At 38.5% G+C, this 27,191-nt stretch overlaps 1 protein-coding gene across 4 annotated transcripts in view; it reads right to left on the bottom strand.

Moving 5' to 3' along the window:
- RNGTT (RNA guanylyltransferase and 5'-phosphatase) overlaps positions 1-27,191 on the bottom strand; it is a 186,154-nt gene that overhangs the window by 43,309 nt on the left and 115,654 nt on the right. For all 4 annotated transcript variants that reach the window (XM_040697864.2, XM_004940391.5, XM_419843.8 and 1 more), the window contains one exon: positions 18,134-18,234. In XM_040697864.2, the coding sequence (XP_040553798.1) occupies positions 18,134-18,234 (101 nt within the window). The remainder of the gene's footprint in view (positions 1-18,133; positions 18,235-27,191) is intronic.

The raw sequence follows: 27,191 nt of genomic DNA, 5'->3' as shown, positions 1-27,191 counted from the left end.
TACTGTTTTTGAGTTACCAAAATGCCTGCAGAAATAGAGGTCCTAAAAGAAATGTTCTGAGGATAATTTGATAATCAAAGCGAAATAAACCACCAAACCCAGATGCAATTTATCCAAGCTTTCTGACGTTTCTTAATATGAAGGGCCTGAACCGCTCGTAACAAACAAGCGAAGAAACCAACATCAATCTAGCATCTAAATGGGCTAATTTCTGCAGCCTTCTTGGAGTCGTGCCCTTTTGCTCAGCTTTGTTCAGCACGCCCACCTTGGCCATGTGTGGCTGCACTACCGACGAGGTGGCACATCCCCTGCCCTCACACTGTGGCTGCATCTGCTTCTCTTTTGATCATCTTAATGAAAGAGTGCTTAAGAAGGAGAGGGGGACAGGCAAGGCACCACACTGGCATAATCGATTCAGACAGCCAAAAGGCTTCTGTTACAGTCTCTCACAGTAATTTACTATATATAAAAAAAAAAATAAAACTAGGCAGTAAGTACTTTTATATGGAAAAGGCTACTTACTATTACGGATCAAACCTTGATTAAGAGACTGGAGAGGCAGAATAAATGGTCAGTTTTCATCTCGGCAAAGGCCAAGTAACTATTCAATTTGCGTAACAGACTGTTTAATATATTTATTAGAAATGTGAAAAAGTCATGAACAGAGAAAGTCTGCTGATGAAGCAAGTCACGGAGCAAAGGCAGGCAACTTTAGCTAAATTGCAAAGTTCATCACTTTGAGAGGAGGCTGATGCCGTATTTACAATCACCCACATAATCTTAATATTACTCTCCTCTGCAGTGAAAGATATGTGCTCCTGCACATACGAATTAGAGAATTAAATCAATTCCTTAGGATTAATTAAGGAATGTATCATAGTGCATATAAACCAGGCAACTGGAATTCTCTTATGTCTCTCACTCTTCAACATTCTGACGCTCAACTTTGAAGCCTAATGAACTTTTTTCTATGTAAGGTTTTGACAGTCCTTTGTCCTTAGCCTTTCTGTTTGTCACTGAAAAACAAAAAGCCACAGAACACACTTATACTGAATCACTGCAGCAGAGCTGGAAATGGAAACGTGGCCATTTTAACACAAGATGTTGATGTTGAAAGACTGTATTTTGGCAGGAAAGCTATGACGGGCTGGTCTCATCCAGCTGTAATCTCTGCCACTCTGCCCTTCACCTGTCAGTGCAACTGCTGCAAGAGTTTGCTGATTTTTCCAATCCAGGTATGGCACAACCTCATGGCAGTCCCAGACACTGGCTGCTAATGGCTCCGAGGAAAACAACCTGGTCTTTCTGTACATCAGCCAAATTTAGAGAGAACTCCTCCACAATAAGGAAAAGGCACTTCTATATCCCAGGGAGGTGACTCTTACTGTACATCAAAACACTGAGGGATTACTGATGCAAACGTTTCTTAGAAAATGAATTGTAAACCATTCTGAATCAAAGCGCGAGGTATCCTAAATAAATTGGTTGGCAGCAGTATTTTTTGATACTACAGGGCAAAACAAAGATGGACCAGGTGATCTGCACTTTCTTTCTCATAACTGAAAACGGGTAACTGAACTATGTCAAATGAGGGAGAATTGAAACCTGATAAATACTTCATCACAAAGCACATCATTAGATGGCAGCTCATTGATGATGATGCTTTGGTGTGCAGAAGTAGCAAGAACAGAACATGCAGATGCATAATAAAAAATATCTGCAAGATCATTTTCTTAAAAAAAAAAATTAGTAAAGAATATAAAATTCACTTGGCTACCTGGATCACAGATATGACTATTATGAGAATTCCCACCTTCCTATTGAAGATGCTTAGGGAAAGGCATCACAAAATCGCATTCTTAGCCATAAGAACATGTATTGCCAGACCACTCTAAGCAATTTCTTCTTCTTCCTGTTTCCCCACACCACTTTAACGATTTATTCAAAATACTTTATTAATTAATCATGCACGACCACAAAGTGACTGAATTGCAGTCTACAAACCATTTAGGTACCAGTCCATGCGAGACTATAGAGATTACAGACCCAAAGTGAAGCATGCGAAGGACAAAGAACTTATTGTTTGGAATGGGTGTGACGCACACACAGCTCCCATCCACCCAGGCACAAGTGCCACCAGCAGTGTGGAGAAAAGCCCATCTGTTACAAACCAACCTGCCACCCAAAGTGAGGCAGAAAGGCTGTCATGAACTCTGCTGGCTGCTTCCCCCTCATTTCTGAAACCGCACAGACAGTACAAGATTGAGCTGCTCCATTCACTATAAATCAAGTTCCACAGCATATTCATTGTATGAGTTTTTTATGAACTCCTTCTCTTTTACAGAAATTCTTCAGGTAATAAGAATACTTCATTCTGCATTCCCCAGTATGAAGAAACACAGCTGAAGTGTTTTCCTTGCGTTGACAAAAGGTCAGAGTATTCTCGTGCTCAAATATTGCTATCCTTACCTGTAAGGCTGCTTTCTCAATAAGGGAAACCTCTGCTCTGCTATCAGGGTGCTCTGAAGCACCAAGTCTCTTCCTATCCCCCCTCTCCTCATTGCTTTTCTTCTTTACTTCTGACTTATAACAGTCAGCACGCTGCTCTCCTAACCCATTGCCCCTCGGTTTTGTTTTGCCTTTGAAGTCGCCTATCTCCCTCCAGTATATTTTGTCCTCTAATTCTCCTTTCTCCAAACTTCAGCACTTCTCCTCCTAAGGTTCCCAAATTTATAGGGTAGCATACTCTCCACGGAGCCCCCAGACAGGAAATGGGAGCACACTGGGTAATGCATTGGTAAGAGGGCAGCTTGGGCCGTGCTGAGAAACAGAAGGCTACCAGCCAGCAGAATAGGAACAAGAATCCTTCCGTGGTACCTCTGCTCCACAAACTGCATTTGCTTCACTGCAGCAACTCCCAGGTTGAGAATGCTGTTCCAGTCACTCCTCAGCCTCCACAGAATTACAGACTGGGGCAGCCCAGCTACTAACAGCCCAACATCACCCCGCTGCCCCAGCACTTGGGGCTCCATCACACCAGAGCTTCCCTCTGCCACCACCAGAGGTCTGACCCAGCCAGGTCCACCTGCTTGCCTTGGCTAAGGGAGAGGACCAGAAAGCAGCACACCCTTCTCCTTGCAGCCCAATCTTACCTTTACGTGGGTGCCTCAAAAGAAGTGAAGACAAAGAGCCTTACTGGGACACCTCCAAAGCCCTCCTCCCACTGCGCGCATTGTAATTTTATATTTCTAAGTGAAGTCGCAAACAATCAAACGGAAATCAGTAAAATCCCCCGCCTTTCGGGTACAGGTGGAAAGTAAGAAGCAAGCACAAACATTACTAAAGGTTATTTGCAGCAAACAGAGATGAACAAAGAGAGGAGATACAGTCAAAGAGAAAGAAAGCAAGCATGTAACAGGCACATGCTTCTACAGAGCTTTTGGTCCAACCTAACCATTTCCTAAGCATTTTGTGTGCAGCCAGTAGTCCCAGTCCCTCTTTTTCAGTGCCATTTTCTTTAGAATTAAAATGATTAACCTGTTTTGTGACATGCTCTCCACAGTGTCAAAGAAGCTGGGGCCTGGGTGACAGCACCCTGCAGAAATGCATCATTCTTACAAAAGGCAAGAAAAAAATAACTGAATCCTTCATAAAAACAGCCATATTATTATTATTACAGAAAGAGAGTGTCTTTTCACTTAGGGTCCTTAATTATGAATTTGTATGATGTAGGGCACAAGTGAAAGAGCAGTTGTGATTAAAAGCTAACTGCATAGGACAAAAAATTGGTTACTTCCAGTCCCTGGCTGATAAGGACTGATTTAACTGGTATCAGGATGACCTATCTCTTTTCATCTGCTGCTGAAAAGATGTATGTAACGTAAATTATTAAGGTATTAATTAATAAAAGTACAGTACAGGAGGTTTTCGTGCTCTTTTTTCTTTTTCTTTTTTTTCCCTTTTGCCTCCAAGAAATCATTTTTACTGCAGGCAATTTTGCATGTCATTTTGGACTATATTTTATCCTTGCTAAAAAAAGTCTGCGAGAAAATCAGTGCAACATAGTTAGGCATATTTTGACTTTCCAAGGAGATGATACTCAAGGCAGTATTATAGACTACCTGCATGGATAGTAAGCCTTTTTAGGTAATACAGTTAACTGCAATTAATGTCAGGTACTGCAGAAAAAAGCAATTCACACTGTTTATTATAAACACCACAATCTTAAACTCAGATTTGATTTAAGGTAAGACAAAGTCTCTAGGAAGACTAACTGCTATAGCTGGAAAGAATAAGGACCAAAGCACACATTTTTAAGTCAGGAGAAAGGCTTTGATGATGCAAAATCTGTCTTTTTTTTTTTATATATATATCAGATGAGCATAATAAAAACTACTGGCTTTTCCCACATCTTACCTACATCTTCAGATCATTAGAGAGAGAAATCTATCAGTATATGTGAATGTAATTTCAGTTGCTTCATTAACATCCTGTGCATTTTAACCAGGATTTTAATCACTTTGGGGTAGGAACTGAGAACAAATAAAAAGTAATCATCAGTACCATGAAGCCAACCCTGAAGACTCACACACAAGAGAAGGAAAGGTGAATTAATAAAACTTAAGCAGTAACACAAAATTGAGTCTATATAGGAACAGTATCCTATAAAAAGACAGAAAAGGAGAAGCTTGTAGAGCACATATTCCTGTAACAGATCACGGGAAACCTACACGTTAACACATCCCTGCTGTCAAGTTTTCTAACAGCTAGGAAAACCAACAGCAAAGTGTCTCTTATCTCCTTTTACAACCCGGTTTCCTAAGAGAAATGCAATTTAGAAGTGGTAGGAGTTACTCCACTTACCCAGCTACTACAAGTCTGTGTTCAGGCACATCGCCCCTGGGGTCCGTTCCTTTTGAATGCTAGACTTCTCTGCTACATTTTAAAGGTAGAGGCTAGTGACAATGACATTACTTTTAATAATTCCTACAACTCTTACATTTTTTTGTTTAATATATTAAATTTCACTCTCAGACTATTGCTTTGATTTTTCACATCCACCACTTGCACAGACTTATCTGTGACTGGCATAAATTGGGCAGAAAAAGAAGTAACTGCGTGAGCACACATTTCTTTTTTGAACCAATAAAGGAACATCTACTGGACAAAAAATTAGGTGAAAAACTGAAAAAATCAAGAAATCCTATAACCACTTGAGAATTAAATAGATCATTCCATTCTCTGAACCCACTTTCAAGACTACCTTTTTTATTATTGGACAACAAACTTGCTTCTTTCAAGCGTGAATCGCTCAGGATGATGACAGAAAGCAATTTGGTATTTGAAAATGAAAAGGAAGGAAAAGAAAGCATTTTCCTCAGGACCAGAATGCAGGAAGAAAGCTTTTTAGATGAGCTAGGGAACTGGCGAGTTGTTCTGAAGATACCCAAGCTAAAGATTTCTGAGGAAAGAGTGCAACCTCACACTCAAGAGCTTGAATAAGTTGTAAAAGTTTCCCTTATCCAACTTTTCCAAGCTTGCATACACGGCACAAACAGATTTCCTGCAACTGTCCCAATCAATCATAGAATCATAGAATGGTTTGGGTTGGAAGGAACCCTTAATCATGTAGTTCCAACCTCCTGCTATAGGCAGGGACCTCTAGACCAGATCGCTCAAAGTGCCACCCAGTTAAGGAGAGCCAGGCTAGATGCACTTTTCATTCCACTTGAAATAATAGTTATTCTTCTCACTAAAGATTATCCTTTCTCCACTTAACAGTTTAAATAAAACCCACTTTGGTGTGTCAGTGGTGTCTCCTTACATAGAATGCTGGTAGGTCTCTACAGAACCTCAGAGTTCATGTTTCTTTAAGTACAGCAAATATGAGTAGAAAGCTGCTGTAGCTACTAGTAAACATTATTTAAAATAAAGGCAAAGAGAGAAGCCCTCTAGAATGAAAATCTGGAAGGTTTCCCCCACTCCACCTCCTCCCCCAGCTCATCCAATCTCACCACTAATAACATTCCATAACTTTTGTACTTCTATCTTTGTAGGCCCCTTGGCAATTCAACTTCAAGATGAGGATTTGTTAAAAAACAACTTCTCTTCCTGTTCTAGAGCACAATATAGCCATTTTAAGTTAAAAACCCATCTGTGGACTTGGAACTATTACAGCAGAAGAATTAACTTTAAGTGACCATGATATTCCTGCACTTCTGTCATATTCATCTCTGGGTTTCTAACACAAAAAAATCCTTTCTGTGCTTTTACGCCTTGTAATAAGTTTATATCACTTCAAGTCTTCGGGAATCAAAGGAATAATTTAGGTAGAGCAATCACAAAGGTACATTTTTTGCATTAAACTGAAGTACATAAGTAGGTTGCACTAAATATATTCTTTTTGTAAGAAGACTGCAACAGAAAAGGGACTCAGCAAAGTCTACCTCCATACTATCTGATGTTGTGGGCTTTTAAAGTTGTTTAAAAATCTTTCTATATCAGCTTTCACTTAAAAGAAACATCACTTTCATAACACAGCTTTCAGTGACAAAATCAAACATTTGACCAAATGCTAAATAAAACCCTTTGGGAAATGAATGATTCTCAGTCTACATAATGAAAAGCAACAGAACAGACAACGCTGTATAGATCCTTAAAAGAAGGATTTTTTCTGTACTAGTTAGGGCTCACTCCTGTTCCTCAGGCTTGTCAAGTAAAAACCTACTTTGTCAAGGAGTTTGAGCAGTTTTTCCCATGCCTCTGAAGCCAAGCATAGCCTGTAACAATTCAATTTTATTCAAGAGAAAGTTTTGGTTTTTTAACTGGAGTAAAGTACTGGACAGTCATCTTGTCACAGACTGGAGGCAGGCACGCCTCTTGCCTACACAGGCTCTATCAACCCACAAAAATTCATCAGAGAAAAAAACATCAAAGAACCTTAATTTTATCTCCCCAAAAGGCAGGATATTACCTTCAGACATTTGGAGTGTGCATGCCTCTGAATATTACAAAAGGAAACAAGTGGTGGATCATACATGAAAGACTAAGACGTTTAATATAAAATAGATACTAAGGTAAAAAACAGAAATTATCAGAGTCTGAAAAAAGCATTCATCGCTTCCTATTATAAGGCTGAGTAACAGAAGAGAATGCACAGTTCTAATCACTCAGTTTTAATGACATAATTTAAATAACAGAAGCTTAATACCTCTGCTGCTAAAATACTTCCAGTTATTTTTGATCTGTCTCAGCTGGATGAAAGTATTTGCATGCCTCTGATACTCAAATCGTATTCCAAAACACCTCTCTTAACATTCAAGTAATGCGTGGATACTTTTATCGAAGTGATGTTGTGCAGAAATGTAAGTACAAAGACCTTGGGCAGCGAACACTGAGTTCTGTCAGCTTCTCTTGAACAAGTTTAGAAAGAACAATAGCGAGTTCTGCATACAGATCAGTCATCAGAAATTAGTGAGTCAGAAGCATTATTAGTCTATCAGTTGAGAAGGGTTAATCGTGCCTGTAATGATTCTTTCCTCCTGGATGGGGAGAGAGCAGTTCAGAGCCCTTACTGGGTGACATCTACTTCATTTCTGAGTTTGTTTGCTCCTCTCTACTCCCCACACCCCCCAATCTCCTTCATTTGAATACCCACCTTTTGGCAGAATTTGGCACTGCTTAATAAAAAGATTAGAAAACTGAGCATATGAGATGTGATGCTTTAACACTCACCAAAGGAGCAAAGTGCTTTTATAAATGTCGATCAGGCGGTAGTTTGATATGCAAACTTGAGGGGATACAAACACAATCAAGTTCACTATGCTACTGCACTTTTCTCATTCCAATTTTCTCTATCCTATAAGTAGAGGTATACACATTATATCTCATTTCTAATCCATTGCCAAATAGTTGCCCACAATGCAATCTTTTAATTCTCTGTGAAAAAAAAAGGCTTTAAGTATGAAAATATACAAAGATCATAGCTCTGAAAATATTTAGTACTTATAAGGGGAAAAAATGCCATCTGCTGGGTACAGCTGAGGATTGAGAATTGTTTTTCCTTCCTCACTTACATACTATGCTCCCTGTGAGAGTTTTCTCTGCACTTTGGATGTCATTTTTCCTCACCTTAAAAACTGATACAAATATCTGCAGTCCTTCTGGGAAGTAAGTAATAGCTGCCTTCTTAAAACAACGTCCAAAGCTTCTTATTCTCCTATCTCGCAAACAGCAAGAGATCTGACAGAGAACTGATAAGATGGCCAGCATACCAATAAGAGTGCTTTTAATCCTTACATTAGGCATTTGGATTGTCTTTACAATCTCCATTACTTCACAAGCTTTTCTATCTCCACATACCTAAATTTTATGGTTAGAGAATTGAATTTATCCAGCTTACACAAAGCAGAGCCACACGCTACTATCCGTTTCCCCATGCAGCAACATACAACTTTGCTACCATTCAAAAGCCAGCAATGGAACACTGGTTGCTACAGTACAGGTGCAGAACAGGTTGGCAATCTGACCTTAAATGAGGAAAACATGGCATTGAAAAATCATAGTGCTCAAAATGGAAAAATAACCAAAAGAAGCCCAGAATGTTCAGTATAGAAATACAGGAAAAGAGCCAAGTGTGACGTAATAAAATGACAAAAGCTATGAGGACAGTTTCATCCTCCATGGTTACATATGGGAAAGAGAATTTTGTTTTGACTCATAAAAGCCAAGGGAAACGTTTTCATTGTTGCTGTTGTATTTACAACACAAAGAAGCAGCTGTCACCTGTTGTGTGTGTACATACACACACATTCACACTGAGACACGTATATTTACAAATAAAATAACATGATTCATTTCAAGCGAAGCTGAAGCAACATACAGTATTGGAAATTTGGGCTTCAAAGTGAAAATAAAGGCTTATTTCTCACATATACAGTGATGCTAAAAATGAAGTGGGTCCTGTGAAGGAACATATCTTCCTTCCATGTGTTTAAGATAAAAGGTTGATTTCAAAATAGAATTCAGTACAAAGGCATGCCTGTACTTCACAATTGCTGTCAAAAGACTGTTTGGTAAAAAGCGAGCAAGCATAAGAAGTATGAAAATATGGAACTTCGGCCTTTATAGGATCCTCCAGTAGGAACATGCTTACATATGTTGCCAGATGGAACCAAATATACACTGAAAGCTATTAATGGCTTTTGCAAAGCACTGGGTATTTATTCCCTGTCAAAGTGCACTATGTGCCTGAGCTTGATATCCAGCAGTTACTGTTCTTTTCCATACTGCTTATATAAATAACAAAATGGATTCCGCATTGCCATTGAATCATCACGCCTTGATTATGCAAATTGATCTCCTACAGACAGATACATGTACCTATAGTCTCAATGAGTTTAATGTGTTTGTACAGGATAAGCATCTTTTCCCAGGGAAAAAAAAAAAAAAAGCTGGATGTTCCAAAAAGATGGCACACGAATGACCAATCCTGTGGCAGATCCTAAGTCATTACAGTAACAGATATTAAAAATACAACATACTTCCTCAGAATGCAAATGTCCCTTCAAATGTTAATTTAAAAAAAAAAATTGTAATAGCCAATTATTTTTTTTTTTTAATCAAATCATCCCATCTTGAATACCCATAAAACAAGAGACGCTGGATCATTCTTCTAAAAATAATTGCATAGGCTTCTTTTCTGATGTCTCTAAGGCTTTAAGATAAGTGGATGTACCAAGAGTTTCTCTTGGCTATCAGAGAAGGTGGGACTGCTGATAATGGGCTAGTGTTCTAGAACACTACCACTGCATGCATACAGCATTGATAACTCTGACACGGTAGAAATGCAAACGACCTGAATCAGGGCCATTTATTTTGTTAACGTGCTTTGCTGATTCCAAAATACTTGTGAATGCAGTCAGACACAAAAAGCTGGACTTCTATTTCCTAACCCAATTCCAAAATATTTTTTCTGATGGTATCAAAGCAAACTGCACTGTACTCTTGGAGTTACGACTGCTATGTATTATTTTTATCTCTAACATATTCATTATTTAGCACTTATATTGGTTCCTTTATGATTTGTGAGTTTGGTATTATCAGAGAAATACATAATAAATTGTTCAGACTAAGACTGATGAAGAGTACAAAAGCACATACAGTATCTTTTGCTGTCCAGCTTGTCTGACCAACTCTTGCTGTGATAACTCTTTTTTCCTCTCTCTCACTTTGCTTTATTCTTCTTTGAAACACACCACAGCATGCAAGGAAGTAAGCTCTGTGAACTTTCTTTCCTTAAATAAAAGGTTCTTCAGTTCAAATACCATGGAAAAATACTTTGTTTTCTTACGTTAGAGATCTGTAACAATTTTACGCAAATGCTCTTTTCCAAACATGTTTTTAAATGTACCAATCTGTAAAGTAAAAATAACAATAAAAATCTCCAATTAATCAACAACTGAAACAAAGAAACAAACGAGACGAAACCTAATCGAACATTAATTAATACTTCAGGCAGTTCACTCAGGGAAAAACATTCTGAATTATGTTATCATTTGTGGCACGCTCACAGAATCTAACAAATACTCCTTGCCTGAAGATCACAGTTACTTCACGCAAAAATACAAGTCAAAGAAGCTTATGCCACTTTACTTTAAGCAGGATGTTCAATAATATTGTCTCTTGACTCCCATACTTAAGAAGTTAAATTATACTGGTACAAAAGAAAAATAAGTTCACAAACGAACTTCATTATGTTGAAGATGTGTATCTATTGCACATAACTTTAGTAAAAAGAAGATTAACATTTCCTTTATTTAAATTATATCGTCTTCAAATTATGCATTATTTACAAATATGGCAAACCAACTGGATCAGGCTGCATGGGGTACCATCCAACCCGGCCTTGAATGCCTCCAGAGTTGGGGCATCCACAGCATCTCTGGGCAACCTGTGCCACTGTCTCACCACTCTCCTAATATCTAAATTAAACCTCCCCTCTTTAAGCTTAAAGCCACTCCCCATTGTCCTGTCACTACCAGATCATGTACAAAGTCAGTCTCCCTCCCACTTATAAGCTCCCTTAAGTACTAGAAAGCTGCAATGAGGTCTCCCCTCATGACGCTTTTCTGGACCCACTCCAACAATTCTGCATCATTCCAGAACTGGAGGCTGTAGGCTTAGATGCAGTAGTCCAGATTGCAGCCTCACAAGGGCACTGTAGAGGGGTAAAATAACTTCCCTCACCAGCTGGCCACCCGTTTTGATGCAGCCCAAGACACTGTTGGCCTTCCAGGCTGCAAGAGCACTCTGCTGGCTCACGTCCAGCTCTTCATCCACTAGAATCTCCAGCTCTTCTCTTCAGGAGTGAGAACTTACACATATCTGGGATTGCCCTGACCCAATGGCAACACTTTGCACTTGCCCTCCTTGAATCTCATTAGGCTCACAGGGACCCACTTTACAAGCCTGTCTGGGTCCTTCTGGGTGGCACCCTTTCACTCTACTGTGTCAAGTACACCCTTCAGCTTGGTGTCATCAGCAAACTTGCTGAGGGTACACTGTATCCTACTGTCTATGTCACTGATAAAGATGTTTAAGAGTACTCCTACCAAGATGGACCCCTGGGGGACACCACTCACCATGACTGGTCTCTACCTGGACATAGATCCATTGACCACAACCCTTCGGCAGGAACCATCCAACCAACTCTTTATTCACTGAACAGTCCAGCCTTCACATTCATCTCTCTCCAATTCAGAGATAAGGATATGATGCGGGACCATGTCGACAGCCTTGCACAAGATGTCCAGATAGATGAGATCAGTTACCCCTCCAGCTGTTTGTTATACCCACTTGTCTTATCCAATTCGGGAGAAGTGTGTTCTTATGCATTCTGAAGAAGCTGTCCTTGAAGGTAAGCCAGCCCTCCAGCACCACCCTGTGCTTTAGGGGAAGCTGCCATTCAATATTACCTATTTGTTTCCTGAAAAGGCCAAAACCAGCTATCCTGAAGTCTGAGATTATTTCTTCATTGCTTGCTTTTCTACCACCTTAGATTTGTTTAACTAGAGATGGCATCAGTTCCCAATTTTCTGGCTAGTTCTTTCTGATACAGGAGTAGCAAGAAGTCTAAGCTACAGGGCTGAATATAACCTTTAGAATAAAATTCAAATCCAAAGGTAAAATAAGATGGAGTATCCAAGACACATGATAAGCAAATTTTAGAGGTATATGAGATTTGGGAGCTTTTCTTGATCTCATTTGCAGATAGAAATGGATCAAACAGAATGGTTAATCATTATGATAGCTGACACAAACCACAGCAAAGTCTACGTTAAGAAAAAAACAAGTTCAAGAAAAAGGAAAAGGGTCTACAAAACACAGAGAGCTACATTTACATTCCATTTAGCAAGCATATAAATAATCTTTGGATGATATGAGGCAAAGCTTTTAAAAATCTGGAGAAATGAGTAGCTAAAGTAGAATAATTATCTGACAGATGGAGATTGCCCAAGGCTGCCACTTCAACATATAAAAAGATGAGGCTGAGTTCATTTTTGAAATCCAACATTTGAAATTCCAAGAGTATTTTGTGTATTAGTTTTGGAAGGTATGACATTATGTTCAGTGTACCAGGGTATAAATACAAGTTAGATTCAAATACTTACCTTGAAAATTACTTTTAAAAACCTCATCGACAAAATATTTCAAACACCCTCATCTGAGTGGTACAGCACAAATACACATCTAGGTACTTTGGGTTTACTATACAGCAAAATCTGTATGCTTTTGTATCTTCCATTGCAATGCCAAAGGTGCAAGTTGCATGTGCATAGTTCTACCACAGTATTACCTGTGCTTCCACTTCCCATACTGCCAGACTGTTCTTTCTACATATAATGTTCTCTGTCAACCTCCTTGCACAATCATACCCCTAAAGCAAGCAACTTCGAAGCACACGCTTGCTTTAACAACAGTATAACTATAAACGCAGCTAATATATTCCAACCTGCACTCCTCCTGCTGTCATCCCAATGCTGTGCATCTTTGCATCTATTTGCAACATCTTGTCCTTATTTGTTCCGTAATTGCTGTGGGACATCATCTGCATTCTGCCTCATAACTCCACTGTACTCTACATAAATGCAGCCCTAATCTAGACAGATCTCCAGAGGCTAGAGCAATATGGGATTATTATTTTCATCACTAAGGCACTAGTTGTAAAGCTCCCATTCTGTGACGAATGACACGCGTAAGAAAAAGTTTGTGTGCTTTGGCAACTGGTGTTCTGCAATCCAGTAAGACTGAATATTGCTCACAGCTCTAACTGGTCTTTTACTGACCATATAAAAGGGGGAACAGAAAGAGAGGAGGAAGCACAAAGCACAGGCCAAACAAACCATACTGTCACCTCTGCAGATCTTAGCTGTTTAGTTAACTCCTACTATTTTTCAGCTAGGATTTCTTTTTTCAAAGCAGAACTGTGAGGAACACTGGCTCATAAGGTGAATAAGTCACCTTTCAACAAACAGCATATCTATATGACAGCAAATCAAGAACAGCATGGTTATTTTGAACCAGCTTTTTATTTTCCAGATGCTCTAATTTACAGAACAAAAAGGACAACGTGACATCTAACAGAAGGAAAACATTCACTTGCCTATAGCTATGATATCTATACTTGGTTGTTGATCTGTAATTGCCAGTACAGCCACTGAAGCCCCTGCTGTCCTCAAATACACTGTATTTCACATTGCATTTTTCATTACTCAACAATTTCCAAGCAAAACAAGCTTTGCCTAAAACATGATCCTCCTCCCCCCAGCGCCTTCCCAATGTGGTACACTTTCTCTTGGTTACAATAAAAAAAAATTATTACTAACAGAGTTGATGACTCTTTCGGGACTTATGCAGATGTAGATATAAAGTAGTAAGACTTTATCAGTATTTCTCTCTTAGAAGATGAGTAAAATTCCTGACTCCTTCTCATAGCTCAAGATTCTAGACAGAACTTTGATTATTCTGTGATATGAAATTATCCAATTCATTGACCCAGTAAGATATTCACTCAAAGGCAGTAGAGCCAAAACCTCACTTTTCACTTGATTTTAGCACGTCTGACTGAGATAACATTTGCAGGAACTGCATAGGCTAATTAAAAGTGTGGAAGCATGGATGTTTTAAAAATTGTCCTTGTAAGCTACCACAAAAGTAGAACCGTGTGGACATTTTCAGATGATATTTGTGACACTTAAAGAAGGTTCAGAATCAGTTTGGGGACTCTATCTTTTTGAAGAAACATTTTCTAAGTCAGACTTTTGAGGGGACAATCTTCTCTGTAACTGAGATGTTGCACACAGTAAGTATACACATTTCCTTCTGACAAGGTCATTTAACTCAAGGTCATCTGTACACAGTTGGTGAGCTCACGTCCTCGTACTTTTATTTCCCGTGAGCATCATCATAATTTCAGAAAAACGCAAGGTGCTGTTACATGATTAAAGGGCTGCACTTCACATTGCTGATGAGAGACAATTATCTTAGTAAATCTGAAGTGATACAGAAGCACTGGCAAGTGGGCCTACCACTTTAAAGCACGTGAAACGCGAGAGCTTTGCGGTTCTACTGCTGTGCTTCACCACAGATAAAGAACGCCTCACTCCATTTAGCTAATTCAGTAGGTTGTTGGCCATTGGTTTTTTGTTTGTTTGCTTTTCAATAAAAATAACTCTTTTGATGTGATCGGAAGAGATCGAAACCATAAACCAGAATCCTTGCAAAAGCAACAGAAAAAGAGTGAATGTAAACCATCATACTGACGCTTGGATGGGCTGCTCTATGAGAATACACAGGGGACAATTACTGTGGCTTGGCTGATAAGATGTAACTCGCTAAAGTGCAACAACACAATTTCTTTCAAGTATATGTGCTGAACAGGAGCGTCAAGATTAGGTCAGTGAGATTACCAAGACCCTGTCTTTCCTTGGGATACAATAGTATTTTTTATTTTCATTCTTTGTTATGTAATCTTCATCTTAATAGTGCAGCTGATTCTAAAAGTACTTCATAGACCGTAAGTCTGACCCTTCTTTTTAGTTCAAAGGGAAAACTGCCCAATATCAATACTGAAATAACTGAACCCTATACAAAAACAAATGAGTCATCCATCCGGAATGGAACTACATCTGGAGTGAAACATGGCAGCTATTTTGCAGTAAGCAATACTATTACTGACTGATCTATGGATGGAAATGCACAACTGAAAGCACAGGGGAATTTTAGGTAGATGGAAAAATAATCACACTGACTAAAATTAGGCAAATTCCCTGGAGAACTCCCTCATTCATAGGAAAAATGCACAAGATTGTTTACAATTGATCAGGATCTCAATTACACATGCCATGCCAAAGACAGGCCTAACAGCTGACTGTGCTCTGGTCTCATGCTTTTGAATAAATAATGACCCCATATGGTTTTTTTCCCCCCACTATTTAATTGAACATGGAACTATAAATACATGGGCAGCGTGGCTGGAGTTCAGTGACACAGGTTCAACCTAAGGGACCACACACAACAGCAGCACAGATTTAAGATGTCTGCATTTTAGGGTTTAAAGGTGAGGCTGTAAATCAGAACAGAGGACTTGAAAATTATAGGCAATCCCAATCCTCACTATTTCAAGCTGTCACGTATTTGAGATCAATACTTTGAGTTCAGCTCTGCAGTCAGTGAAAGATCAATACAAAGTCATGCATTCCTTTCCCATAAATATTACTGCTTAACTATCAAAGTAACACACACACTCTTATAATAGTACTTTAAGCACATTTGCACAACCCTGCTGTCGAAAGTGTGCCAAATTTCTTTGTGGATTCTTTAATGAAAAGAATACTATTTTACCTAAAGCACTGAAACCACTATGAATCCTGGCTTTTAATCTCAGTGGGGCTGGGAAGAGGCAGGATGCCTAATGTGGCCATATTACAATTGCCAGTAGCAAGACATTCCATTCATCAAAATAGAATTTGTAGGGTTTTGGGTTTTTTTTTTCAGAAATCAACCTAACAGGCATTCTTCAAAGTCAGTTTAATATGGCAGTGATCAGAACTCTGCAATTGCCTTTTAGAAGTCTAAAACTAAGTATGTTTCTTTTAAAACAACTTCGAAGTTGATATAGTTATGATGCTTCCATTAAAATGTTCATATTTTACTAAGTAATTAATCAGACAATCAAATTAACAAGTGAAGCAATTAAACCTGCAATATTTTATTCATTGTTTATGTTTAACTGAGTAGAAGCTACTGTTTCATTGGTCACTACTTAACATAATACCTCTCTTCCAGTAACGGCAAAGTGTTATTTTTCATCCAGTACTTCATTAAGTTTTCTTTTTCTTAGTTGGATATACCCGGACTTGTGCTACAAACAGCAGTCAGCTGTCATATGAGCTACAGTAAAATGTATTTGGAATAATTATACTTTAGTTCTCTAGTGCTCTCTAATAGCAAGAGGAACATAAATATGACCTTACTTAGCATTCAGAGACAAGTCAGGCACTTATATCCATCCTGATAAGCAACGTACATATTTTCACATAGCTACAGTATGGTAGAACTTTTCTAAATGTTAGGAAATGTTTCCAATTTGACAATGGAACACCCGTTCTTTAATAACTTACTGCTAAGTGTCCAACTTTTTAGCAACAGTTTTGCTGGCTAATTTTTATTACATTCTTTTTCTGACAAAATTATCACCTATTATTTTAAATGTAACACAATAGCACTAAGATTTTTCTATTTGAACTTGGTGTTAACTAATCAAGCAAATACTTTTTTTTTTTTTAAGGTGAAATGAAAAAATAGTTTCATTTTGCTTCTGAGTTACAGGCCCCTATTATGAATTTGTAAGCTTCAGCTGAAATCAAAAGAATCCTACAATAAAAGTAGCATTCCTGCCAGACACCAGGTAAATTTTCCAGCAGAAATCTTTCCTGTTACACTTTTCTGTGGCTTAAATAACAGTCAAACAAATGTGAACCATTTGTCTGAATCTGGAATCAAACATAAAATATTCCGGTATATTCCCTAAAGCAGCTGTGTTGCTTCTGAGGACTTATACCATTTTCAACCACAAAAAATGTGAACAGATGTTTCTGACCTTATGAAATACTCAGAAATCAGTAGCCAAGTATATTTGCTTGAGTAAACCCCATATTCTCAAGATACCATACATTCATCAAATACATCCATTAATACAATAAGCTAAAGTTAGATGAACCATTACAAGCACTCTGGACACAGTAAGCAGTTTGTGTATGAACTGTTTAACCACACTGAGTTACCTAGGGCACACACACCCAAAAATAAAAGCTAAACATCAGTATTCAAACTGTCAGTTGTAATGAGACCCACATGTTAAAACAAGCAACATAAAAAAATAAAAATCAATGAACTCAGCCCTAAACAAAATTATTTCCAAGGCACGCTTTAATCCAGTGACTCAATCTTCGCCCTTCTCTCCCTGTTTAATATGTGCAGTGTCTGAATTAGGCAAAAAGTATGCAGAATTGCTGTAAAGATTTACATGTCTCTTGCTTCTGGAGCTTACCATTCTTGAAAAAAAACTGATGGTTTTACAGATGATACCAAAGAAAACCTATCAAAAAACCATGAACTTCAGGTTTTTCTTTAAGAAAAAAAGTGCCATTTCTTGATTATGCAGAATTTAAAATGGAAGAAAGCTGATGTTGGCACTATTTTGCTTCAAAACAATAGACAATAGTTACTTCATATAAGAATTTAAGCTAACATAGCCTGTCTATATTCTACATCCACAAAGGGCAATGCTAAAGCCAAAGAGGCCTTCAGCTATTGTGTTGTGGTGTTTTGTTGTTTTTTTTTTAATTTTATGAAACAATATAAGGATGAGCAGTTTTACATTATAAACATCTGCTGTTGTTTTCAGTACTGCATTGATTACGACAGTTTCTAACACTTTCAGTGAACAAATTCTACAAAATATAGAGAGGCTTAGCCCTAGAAAATATCAAGAAATATCAGAGGGGAGATTAAACTGCTAAGGGACATTCGCTTGTGTGCTATACATTTAAAAAGGGGAGAGATTACATACCCTTCTCCACCAATTCTCGTTATCTTCAGACGAAAATCAACAGAGTTCAGGCTGGGTGGCTTCCATTTCAGAATATCGTCACATCGACCAGGCTTGTATTTCTGAAGCAAATTAAAAAGTGGTTTAATTATGCTTATTGGTTTTCACTGGTTTTAAAAGAAAAACTCAGCATTTCAGACCATATGAGATGTCTCTAATGAATTACAACACCCAGTGATTGAAGCAATAAATTTTGTTACCACAGAGGTAGTTGTGCTTCACTACTTTATTTGCTGCTCCCTTTTAAAACTGCTTAGCAGCCAAGCCTCTGCATCTAATACAAAACTCAGAATGGAAATAAAAATTAGCATACCTCATTGTCTCTCTCTGACTAATGGAAAATTTCAGAAAAGAAAATAAAAGACAGCACAGTTTTAATAAATGATAGCACTGATAGGACGTGCATAACATATGCATTTAAGAGAACCTCAGCATTTTGTACAATTTTATGAACAATGTTTTTGTTACCCATACTGTTGGCTGACACAATGTGAAAAAGTCAGCAGTCATCATACTGACAGCCCTCAGAAAGGCCCATCAGAAACATGTTCTTTGGTATCAAAACAATTTAAGTTATGGAGAGATTAAAAAAGCATCGTGACATACTGAAACATAAATTAAGGGAGCATCTGTTGCTTAAGAGAACTGAACCAGAAGTTGCCACATTTATCATAAAAGAGCAATTTTCTCTTAAATTAAGACCTTTGCTTTAGCATGGTCTCTTTTATCATCTACTTTGGTTAATTAAGCTGCCATGCCGTTCATCCTCGGCAAATAGTGACAGTAAAGGCAGCTAAACTTTTCCTTACTTGGATATCTTTCATGGCAATGGAGTAAATCAGAATTAGCACAGACAAGGAAAAAGTAAAAGAAAAAAATTAGATATGTACAGGATGAGAAATTTTAGTTTTAGATTCTTTGTAACTCTCAATGAGAAAGATGATGTTAAAATTTACCTCATGAAAACAAACCTACAAAACCAAGAATGCCAGGTACCTTTTGGAACCAGCATTCATGCACTGCCCCCAGATCTTCTTTAATATTTACAAAACATTCAATTTACTGATGATAAATGTAACAGTTCTAGATCAGAAGTGACAAAAACAGATGAAGAATTTTTTTTTTTTTTTTTTCTGATAAAAGAATGGACAGTTACTCTTTCCAAAGTAAATGCATCAGATCTTCCTTATTACTCCTTCACAAAATGACTGTGTGATGTTTGCTAGACAATAGTAATGCAAGCTTTACTTCCCATAGCTGAAACCAAAATCAGTTCCAAACAGTGTTAGTCATGCATTGCAGAAATATGACAAAAATAACCTACTGAAAGCTCTTTTTGAAAACTGAACATGGATGTCTAAACTGCATCTACCAATTTCTTGACCACAGCCCTAGACTATCCAAGACTGACGGCTTCAGGCTTTCTGTTCGGGTTCCTATTCAGGACACTACGGATATCTTTCAGATATTGGTACTGGAGTTGCCTACCCAACTTACTATTCTAATCTTTTGCAGCTCTGAAGTGAATTTCTCCAAAACCATCCCCTCAAACTCTGAATAGAATTTAAAACATTTATCTTGGACATCAGGAAAACATGCAGAAGAGGTTTCTGACACCTGTTATCTATGCCTGTTCTCCTTCGACGTCTTTTATTTTATTCCTTCCCAGCCATTTTCTATTTGAAAATTGTCTACTGGAAAGCAACTCTCCCCAGTCACCCTTCACATCCAGAACTCTTGCCAAACCAAATCAAACATCCTTGTTTCATTTGAATCAGAAAAACAGTAAGATAAAGTGCTATACTAAAGTTATGTCTGTTTTCTAAACAACTTCTCTTCCCATCTCGCTCCCCCTGTATATGATTTCTGGCCTGTAACATCAGTAGCTATTTGAGGAGAGTTGGTTGATTGCACACGTTTACAAAAATAGGATATAAAAAGGTATACTTTAGGAAGCTAAAAAAAAAAACAAAAAACAACAACAACAAAAAAAAACCAACACTAAATCTTTCAGTAGTCCTTCAGTTTTCTCCATCCTGCTGGCCTCAATCAGCCCTCCCTCATTTCTCTGTGCCAGTAATGAAATTTATTTAGCTCCTTCATTTTTTCATTTAAATTTGCAAATTAGAAGTCTTACACAATGCAAGTATGAATATTTAATACTCATGCCGTATGTACTTATTGATATTGAATGGATAAGACAACAGAATATACAAAACAAAGAAAAAAATCTCAAGAAGCCACTTAATCATTTCAGATAATCATTTTTATACACAGATTGTATATTCAAATATATTTTAAATAGCTTACATTCCATTTAGGGGAAAAATGACTATTTTAGAATATGTTCAACTGGTTGCGTGCACTGAAAATGAGAATTATGATGGAGGTGAATGGCATGGAAATCTCTTTGTCAGTCAAATTTTCTGCAATTTTCTTATATCTGATATCGTGAGAATACAGAATTAAATTCTAAGGTATGTTCTGGGAAAAATAATACAACATACAATGCTTGCAAAGAAATTATTGTTGCTCTCACTTGTCTTCTGATTTGGCAAAAGACCATTCCTGCTACTAGGTATTCATTACTTAGTTCGAATAAAAACTGTGAGGAACATTCCCATTTATGACAAATTTCTCCACAGGGCAAAAATTTAATTTATGAAGCAAATTTTACAGCAGGCACCAAAGAACAAAGAGTACAGCCGAGCAGCTGAAGTTGTTGGAACAGGTGTTGGTTTAGCTGTATGGAAGATTTGTCTCAGTGGTTGTTCATGTGACTTTTTAAACATGACCGAGGTCTTCAATCACTCCATAAAAGTGTCATCTGTCAATCACATCTAAACACTAAAACCTTTTATTAAGCCTCTGTGTGGCATAGCTTCTAGGTTATCGACTTGCAATAATCTTCCAAGCAAGAGTACTGGAGCATTTACAGTGATGGATTTATTAATATATACTCAAGTAATCAATTTCTATTTAAGCTACAGGTCATATTTTTGAGACCTTATGAGCTGTTAAGACTAGATCCAGTCTAATTGATTCTAGAAAACAATCCCAGCTGATTTAATCTATCAGTCCAAACCACCTCTTTACATATCAGTCCTTCTAAGAGATGCTAACAGTCTTCAGGACTACCAGTCTCAATTGAAAAACTTTCCATATTTTATCCAAAAGGTCAATTCAGACTGCTTTGCATCCAAGATTACTAAACATTTGCTCTTAGTCATAAACAGGAGGATTTGTTTCTGCCTAGAATGTAAATCTTGACCAAGTTTGATGTACCTAGGATATGAATTCTCCTTAACACAAAAGAACATAAACCGTCCTCACAGAGTCCTGGCAGTGAAATCCTGAAGAAATATTTGAAAACTGTGGTCACAGGATCTTTGATCAGGTGGAGGCCAGCTATGCGCGGTGTCCTCTAGGGGTTAGTACTCTTTAACATCTAGACCTAGACCTTAACACTGACCTAGATAACGAGATCAAGTGCACCCTCAGCAAGTTTGCTGATCTGCTATGAGCCAGCAGTGTGCCCAGGTGGCCAAGAAGACCAATGGCATCCTAGCTTGTATCAGGAATGGTGTGGTGAGCAAGACTAGGGAAGTAATCCTGCCCTGTACTCGGCATTGGTGAGGCCTCACCTCGAGTACTGTGTTCTGTTTTGGGCACCTCAGTACAGAAAGGACATGGAGGTACTGGAGCAGGTCCAAAGAAGGGCAGCAAGGCTTGTGAAGGGCTTGGAGAATATGCCCTATGAGGAGCGACTGAAGGAACTGGGGCTGTTTAGTCTGGGGAAGAGGAGACTGAGGGGAGACCTTGTTGCTCTCTTCCAATACCTGAAAGGTGCTTACAGCGAGAGCGGGGTTGGTCTTTTCTCACTACTGACAGGACGAGGGGAAACGGCCTCAAGTTGTGCCAGGATTGGAGCCAGCAGGTTGGATATCAGGAAACACTACTTTACAGAAAGGGCTGTTAAGCACTGGAATAGGCTCCCCAGGGAGGTGGTTGACAACCATCCCTGGATGTGTTTAAAAACCGTTTGGATGTGGTGCTCAGGGACACGATTTAGCAGAGGGTCGTTAGAGTTAGGGTAGTATGGTTAGGTTGTGGTTGAACTTGATGATCTTTAAGGTCTTTTCCAACCTGAGCAATTCTATAATTCTATGACACTAAGCCATGAGCATCCAACCTTTTCCCTTGCTTTGACCACACTGAGTGAAGAGGAATTGTCTTGGGCCACATATACATGACTGCTTTTAAAGCAATACCTCCTATTTATTTCCATGGAAACTACAACAGATATAATGAGTGCAGTAACTCTGCTTGATGGAGCAAATTTCCAGAAACAAAGCACTCAACATAGCTGTCACCATTAGCTGTTCATTGTCACCAGAGATGAACAAGAGCCTGCATGCCATGTTCGTCAAAACATGCACCAAGCACAGGTTATATGCTGCTGCTGTCACCACTGCTGAAATACACTATGGTGCTCACACATTCACTGTTTGCTCTCCAGAAATGTTCAGCAAGTATCAATAAATGACAGTGGGTGCAATTTTTCCTTTTTGAACAGAGGAATTCAACAGCACACCTTTGCTTCATACACACTTCCATGTCAGACACCATTTTGTCACATTGCCACTCTGCTGCCATCTGTCACAAGGCAATAAAATGCAACAGGATCTTGGTGGAAAAGTTCAGTCTCTACAGCCATACCACCAACACCTGTCTCTGATGTCGTGAGCCAATACAACAAAATAGCAGGTACTACTTTTGGAGCAGCCCGTGTAAAATATATACTAGTGGGATATTTGATCTTGTTTTTGTGAAATTAATGTATCAGTCTGGTTCAGTGGAAGTGGCTGTAATTCTTAGTGAGTTCTTAAGGTGCTCACCAGAGATTTTTTATGAAGTTTTACTCTTCCTGTACTTCATCCTTGACAACAGTTGCTCACAAATGTGCATACTGCCAAAAGCAATGACATGAACAAGGCTTGACTGTGAAGCAAGGGATATTTTCCTCTGTTAAGAGAGGTCTTATAGAACTCTAGAAAACAGACACGATCAAATTTTTGAGTTGAATATCTGATTGCAACTCTATACATTCCATTTGAAAATCTGCAAGTAATATATTTCTGTCACCTGAAAATGGAGTTGCACACAAATTGATGATATTTTTGCCATATTGAAGCTTCTTAAATTCATGCATCAGAATGGAAAGTACAGCTGCATGTTTTTCCACTGTTCACAGGACTGTGCGCATCAAAATGCATACAGTTATTTGCCACAACTTGAGTTAGCACTGCACTGCGTCCTCCCCATGACCTGGTTTGAGCACAGACAGTGCCAATCACACGCCAGCTTTTGGTTATTGTGAGCAATGGGTGTGCACGTGGCCACTGGCCAAGGAAGAGCTGTCGCCAGGAGGTGGGCTACACTGGAGGCTATGCTGGGTCTACAGGTTGGACGTGCCTGCTTGACAAAGTTCGAGATTCAGTGGTGTAGTTGACACAGTAGAAGCAAGAGATGAAATTAGAGGGACCTGATTAAGTTTGAAAAGTGGGCCTACCTGAACCCTGCTAAAACTCAGATACAAAACCTGCTTCGGGTTTTGTATAGACAAGAGAAACTATTCCGTGATCACTAATGAAAAACAGTGTTTTGACAGGATATATCTGCGTACCTGTAATTGCACTTCCATATCCACAATTTTGACTCAAGTTCAATTAAAAAATTAATTGGCTGGCATGCCTGAAGGGGAGTTGAACGGGATTTGTTATTTAAGATAGAGTTACATTTCTTGCCTTTGCCTCTTGAACCATCACAACATAAAACAAGTCTCAGCTAAACTTTTTGTCCTATGATTTGAATATATTCAAGATCAATCTCTGCCACTGTTCAAATTAGCCAAAGGGACGTCTGTTGAAAACTGACAAATAACACGTTTCTGACTAGTAGAATTGCTAACATTGAATACCTGATAAAGGTAACAGATAATTTACAAGTATTTTTCTGTAGCATTTACACAGATGAGCAATCAGATTTCAAGAACAGCTTATACAGTCTCCAGACTTCTACTACTGGATCAAGAAAAGCAGAAATTCACAAAAATCCTTAAAAAGCTTAAAGTGAGAATTCATCCAAAGGCCAAAATGAATGCCCTTCCCAGAATTTATTTTTGTAGTGGCTGAGTCCATACACACAATATAGCAATAGTAAGTTCTTGAATTTGAATGTTAAATGCTAAATCAACTTCTTCAAATGTGAGCCAGAGCCAAACAAGAATTCTGCTTGTAAAGTACGTGAAAACTTCACCTTAGATGAATCATTGCATACTGCAGACCTGTACTGCCTGAAGTTATTCTGTATTCCATTTCCAAAACAAAATGTGAAGCAATCTGTCTGAGATCAAACTACTCCCTAGCATTTTAAATATAGCATTCGTAGCAAGATATCCTCCACACCACCCCCCAAATACGCATGTAGACGACTACTTTTAAAACTTATCAGGTCACGTATATTTCAAATACAAAGCTCTCAGTTCAGTCTAACTTTTCCATCTAGTCTAACCACAAAAATTAGAATTCCACATCCAAAAATATACATTAACAAATCAGAAACTAACTAAGATAGCTTTACAGGATTGGACCAGAATCTTCCTGATCGCTATCAACAACAAATACTCAAATTTTTGCAACTCTGCTACTCACTCAGCATCCAACCAACTTTACTTCCCCCTTCATAATATTTTTCTTATTATTTTTTCAATTCAGATCTCTGCAGAATGCAGGTTTTCTCTCAGAAGAACACCAGCCCCTTTCTTTTTACCATTTCACAGCCTCCCATTCTAATGTCACCCACCTCCGTCTCCTAAAAACTGAACTTGGCCAGTTAGGACTTGTCAGTCTGTGCTAGCGAGAGAAAAGCTTATCTGGCATCAGGGTAACTGGCAGAATCAAAAGGCTTCCTAATCCCATATTCTCATTTAGGTCCACACAGCTCACATGGAATAAGTTTTTGTTAGTGTCCAGTGATCCACATAAGAACTGTGAGACAAGCTGGTGGCTTCATCATGTTGAATCCCAAGCCCCCTGCAAGTTATGAGAAAGGCTGACCCTCAGAGAGAATACAGTTCAGTTATCCAAATTACTTTTGCTGACACATTTCTCATTAGCTGCAGATATTCTTCCCACTCAATTTTAGGTTTTGCCTAAAGCTGTGCATTGTCCCAGCATTTGTATTCAATGGATGGTTCAGCAGAAAGATGAAAGCCTGGGCAGTGGAGATGCTAACTGCCCATAGCAAGGATGAAGTTTCTCTCGAGGCAGCTGCTTTCAGCTACCACATGGTATAGACTTTGCTGCTTAGTATTCCGTAGGAGGAAGAGTGGAGCTAATCTCTGGGACTGCATTATGGGCAGGCAGTCTGGGCTGTGAGGTGCTGGTGACTCACCATGAAGACATCCACCTCAGAGACAGAATAACTTCAGCCAGAAGTCTAGACAAAAAAAATGGATCAGTTCTCCTAGCGACGGAAAAGGAAGAGGTGGTGGCATGACCAAGTGAATGGTTCTTGTCTTATCAAGAAAAGGTTTCCTTGACAAGGGTGCCTCATTATCTAACAAAGCCTAAGAAGTCAGCTGTATCTCTCAAATCCCTATTAAATGCCATTCTCCTTAAGTGCAGCAGCAGCATCTAACATAGGCTTTTTCAGCCTTCCACCTCCAAATGACAGGAAGCAAGCAAATAACCCAGCTCTTTCCATTTTCCCAAACAGTGCAGTGCTGACACTTGTCATCTACACTTCCCCACAGTACACCATTCAGAACCAGCTCTGCAAGAAATCCAGAGGGTACAGTAGGATCAGTCAAGATTTGTTTGAAAATCCATCCCTGCCCCCAAGAGGTATGGGTACCATTGGGAAGTAAGGGACAGCAGGATAGAAGGGGATGAGGTTAACCCAGGCATCTACCGAAGTTCTTTTAAATCATCAAATGTCATTTGCCACACTGCAAATGACACCAGCACTTAACCACACTGAAGATACACTATAATTAATGCCTCTCAAATATGAAAGATAAATCTTCATGTATCTGATAATTTAAATTTCAAAGAAGCTACCTTGCTAGTTCATATTTTAACACCAAGAAAAAAACTTCTGCGGTTAAATAAATGTTATTCTGATATTTAGCCAGTCTTATCAGGATAAAGACACTAAATGTATTTTAAAAACATACTAGAATACTTCCAAGTTCACAAACAGTAAGGCATTTGTTATGTTGTGAAATCTACCCATTTCTGTCACCAATATTTTTCTGTGTTTTAACTAAACAGTTTGCAAACAATTTGGTATTCAACATGATGTGAAGGCTTTCACTTGAATGGAAAAAGTTAACTATTGCAAACCAACAACACCAACAAATCTGCTCCTCAAACTCACTCAATAAATGTTTTTTCTGAAGAGCTCTACTTCATTCTCACACTTTTTAATATTCACATGGTAGTCACTGCCCTACTCAATCCAATAGTTTGCATATAGCTGTGTAAATATAAAGACCGAACAATTACCAAAAAATGTATATTTATTTTCTTGCACTGAAGACCCTGCATCATTTTAAAGAACCAAAGGGATCAACTGTAATTGATTGTTTCAGGCCAGATCTGATCAAGAGATGAGCTGAAGGAAGAGAAGTTGCTAATACTGGCAGAATATATGAATAAGTCACATCAGTGGATAAAGAAACCACAAGACGAAAGTCAGCCATTGATTCAATTGCATACTCGTAGACTTTTAAGACAAAAGTATCACTGGGATCACTGAGTCATCTCTGTTGCATATAGGACAGAGGAACTTGAACAATCATGCTTATAATTCCTATTCAAATTACAGCACATCTTCATGACATATACTAAGCAGTGAAGAAACATGTACTTAGGGAGGTCACCATGATCATTTATTACAGTCAAGGTTAAAAACATGCTTATTTCTACAGCAAATGCCTCTGAATCTTGTAATG

This window comes from Gallus gallus, chromosome 3 (assembly GCF_016699485.2).
Source record: "Gallus gallus isolate bGalGal1 chromosome 3, bGalGal1.mat.broiler.GRCg7b, whole genome shotgun sequence".
Taxonomy (NCBI): Eukaryota; Metazoa; Chordata; class Aves; order Galliformes; family Phasianidae; genus Gallus; species Gallus gallus.
Note: the sequence above shows the minus strand (reverse complement) of the source record. Positions and strands in the feature narration are given on the sequence as shown.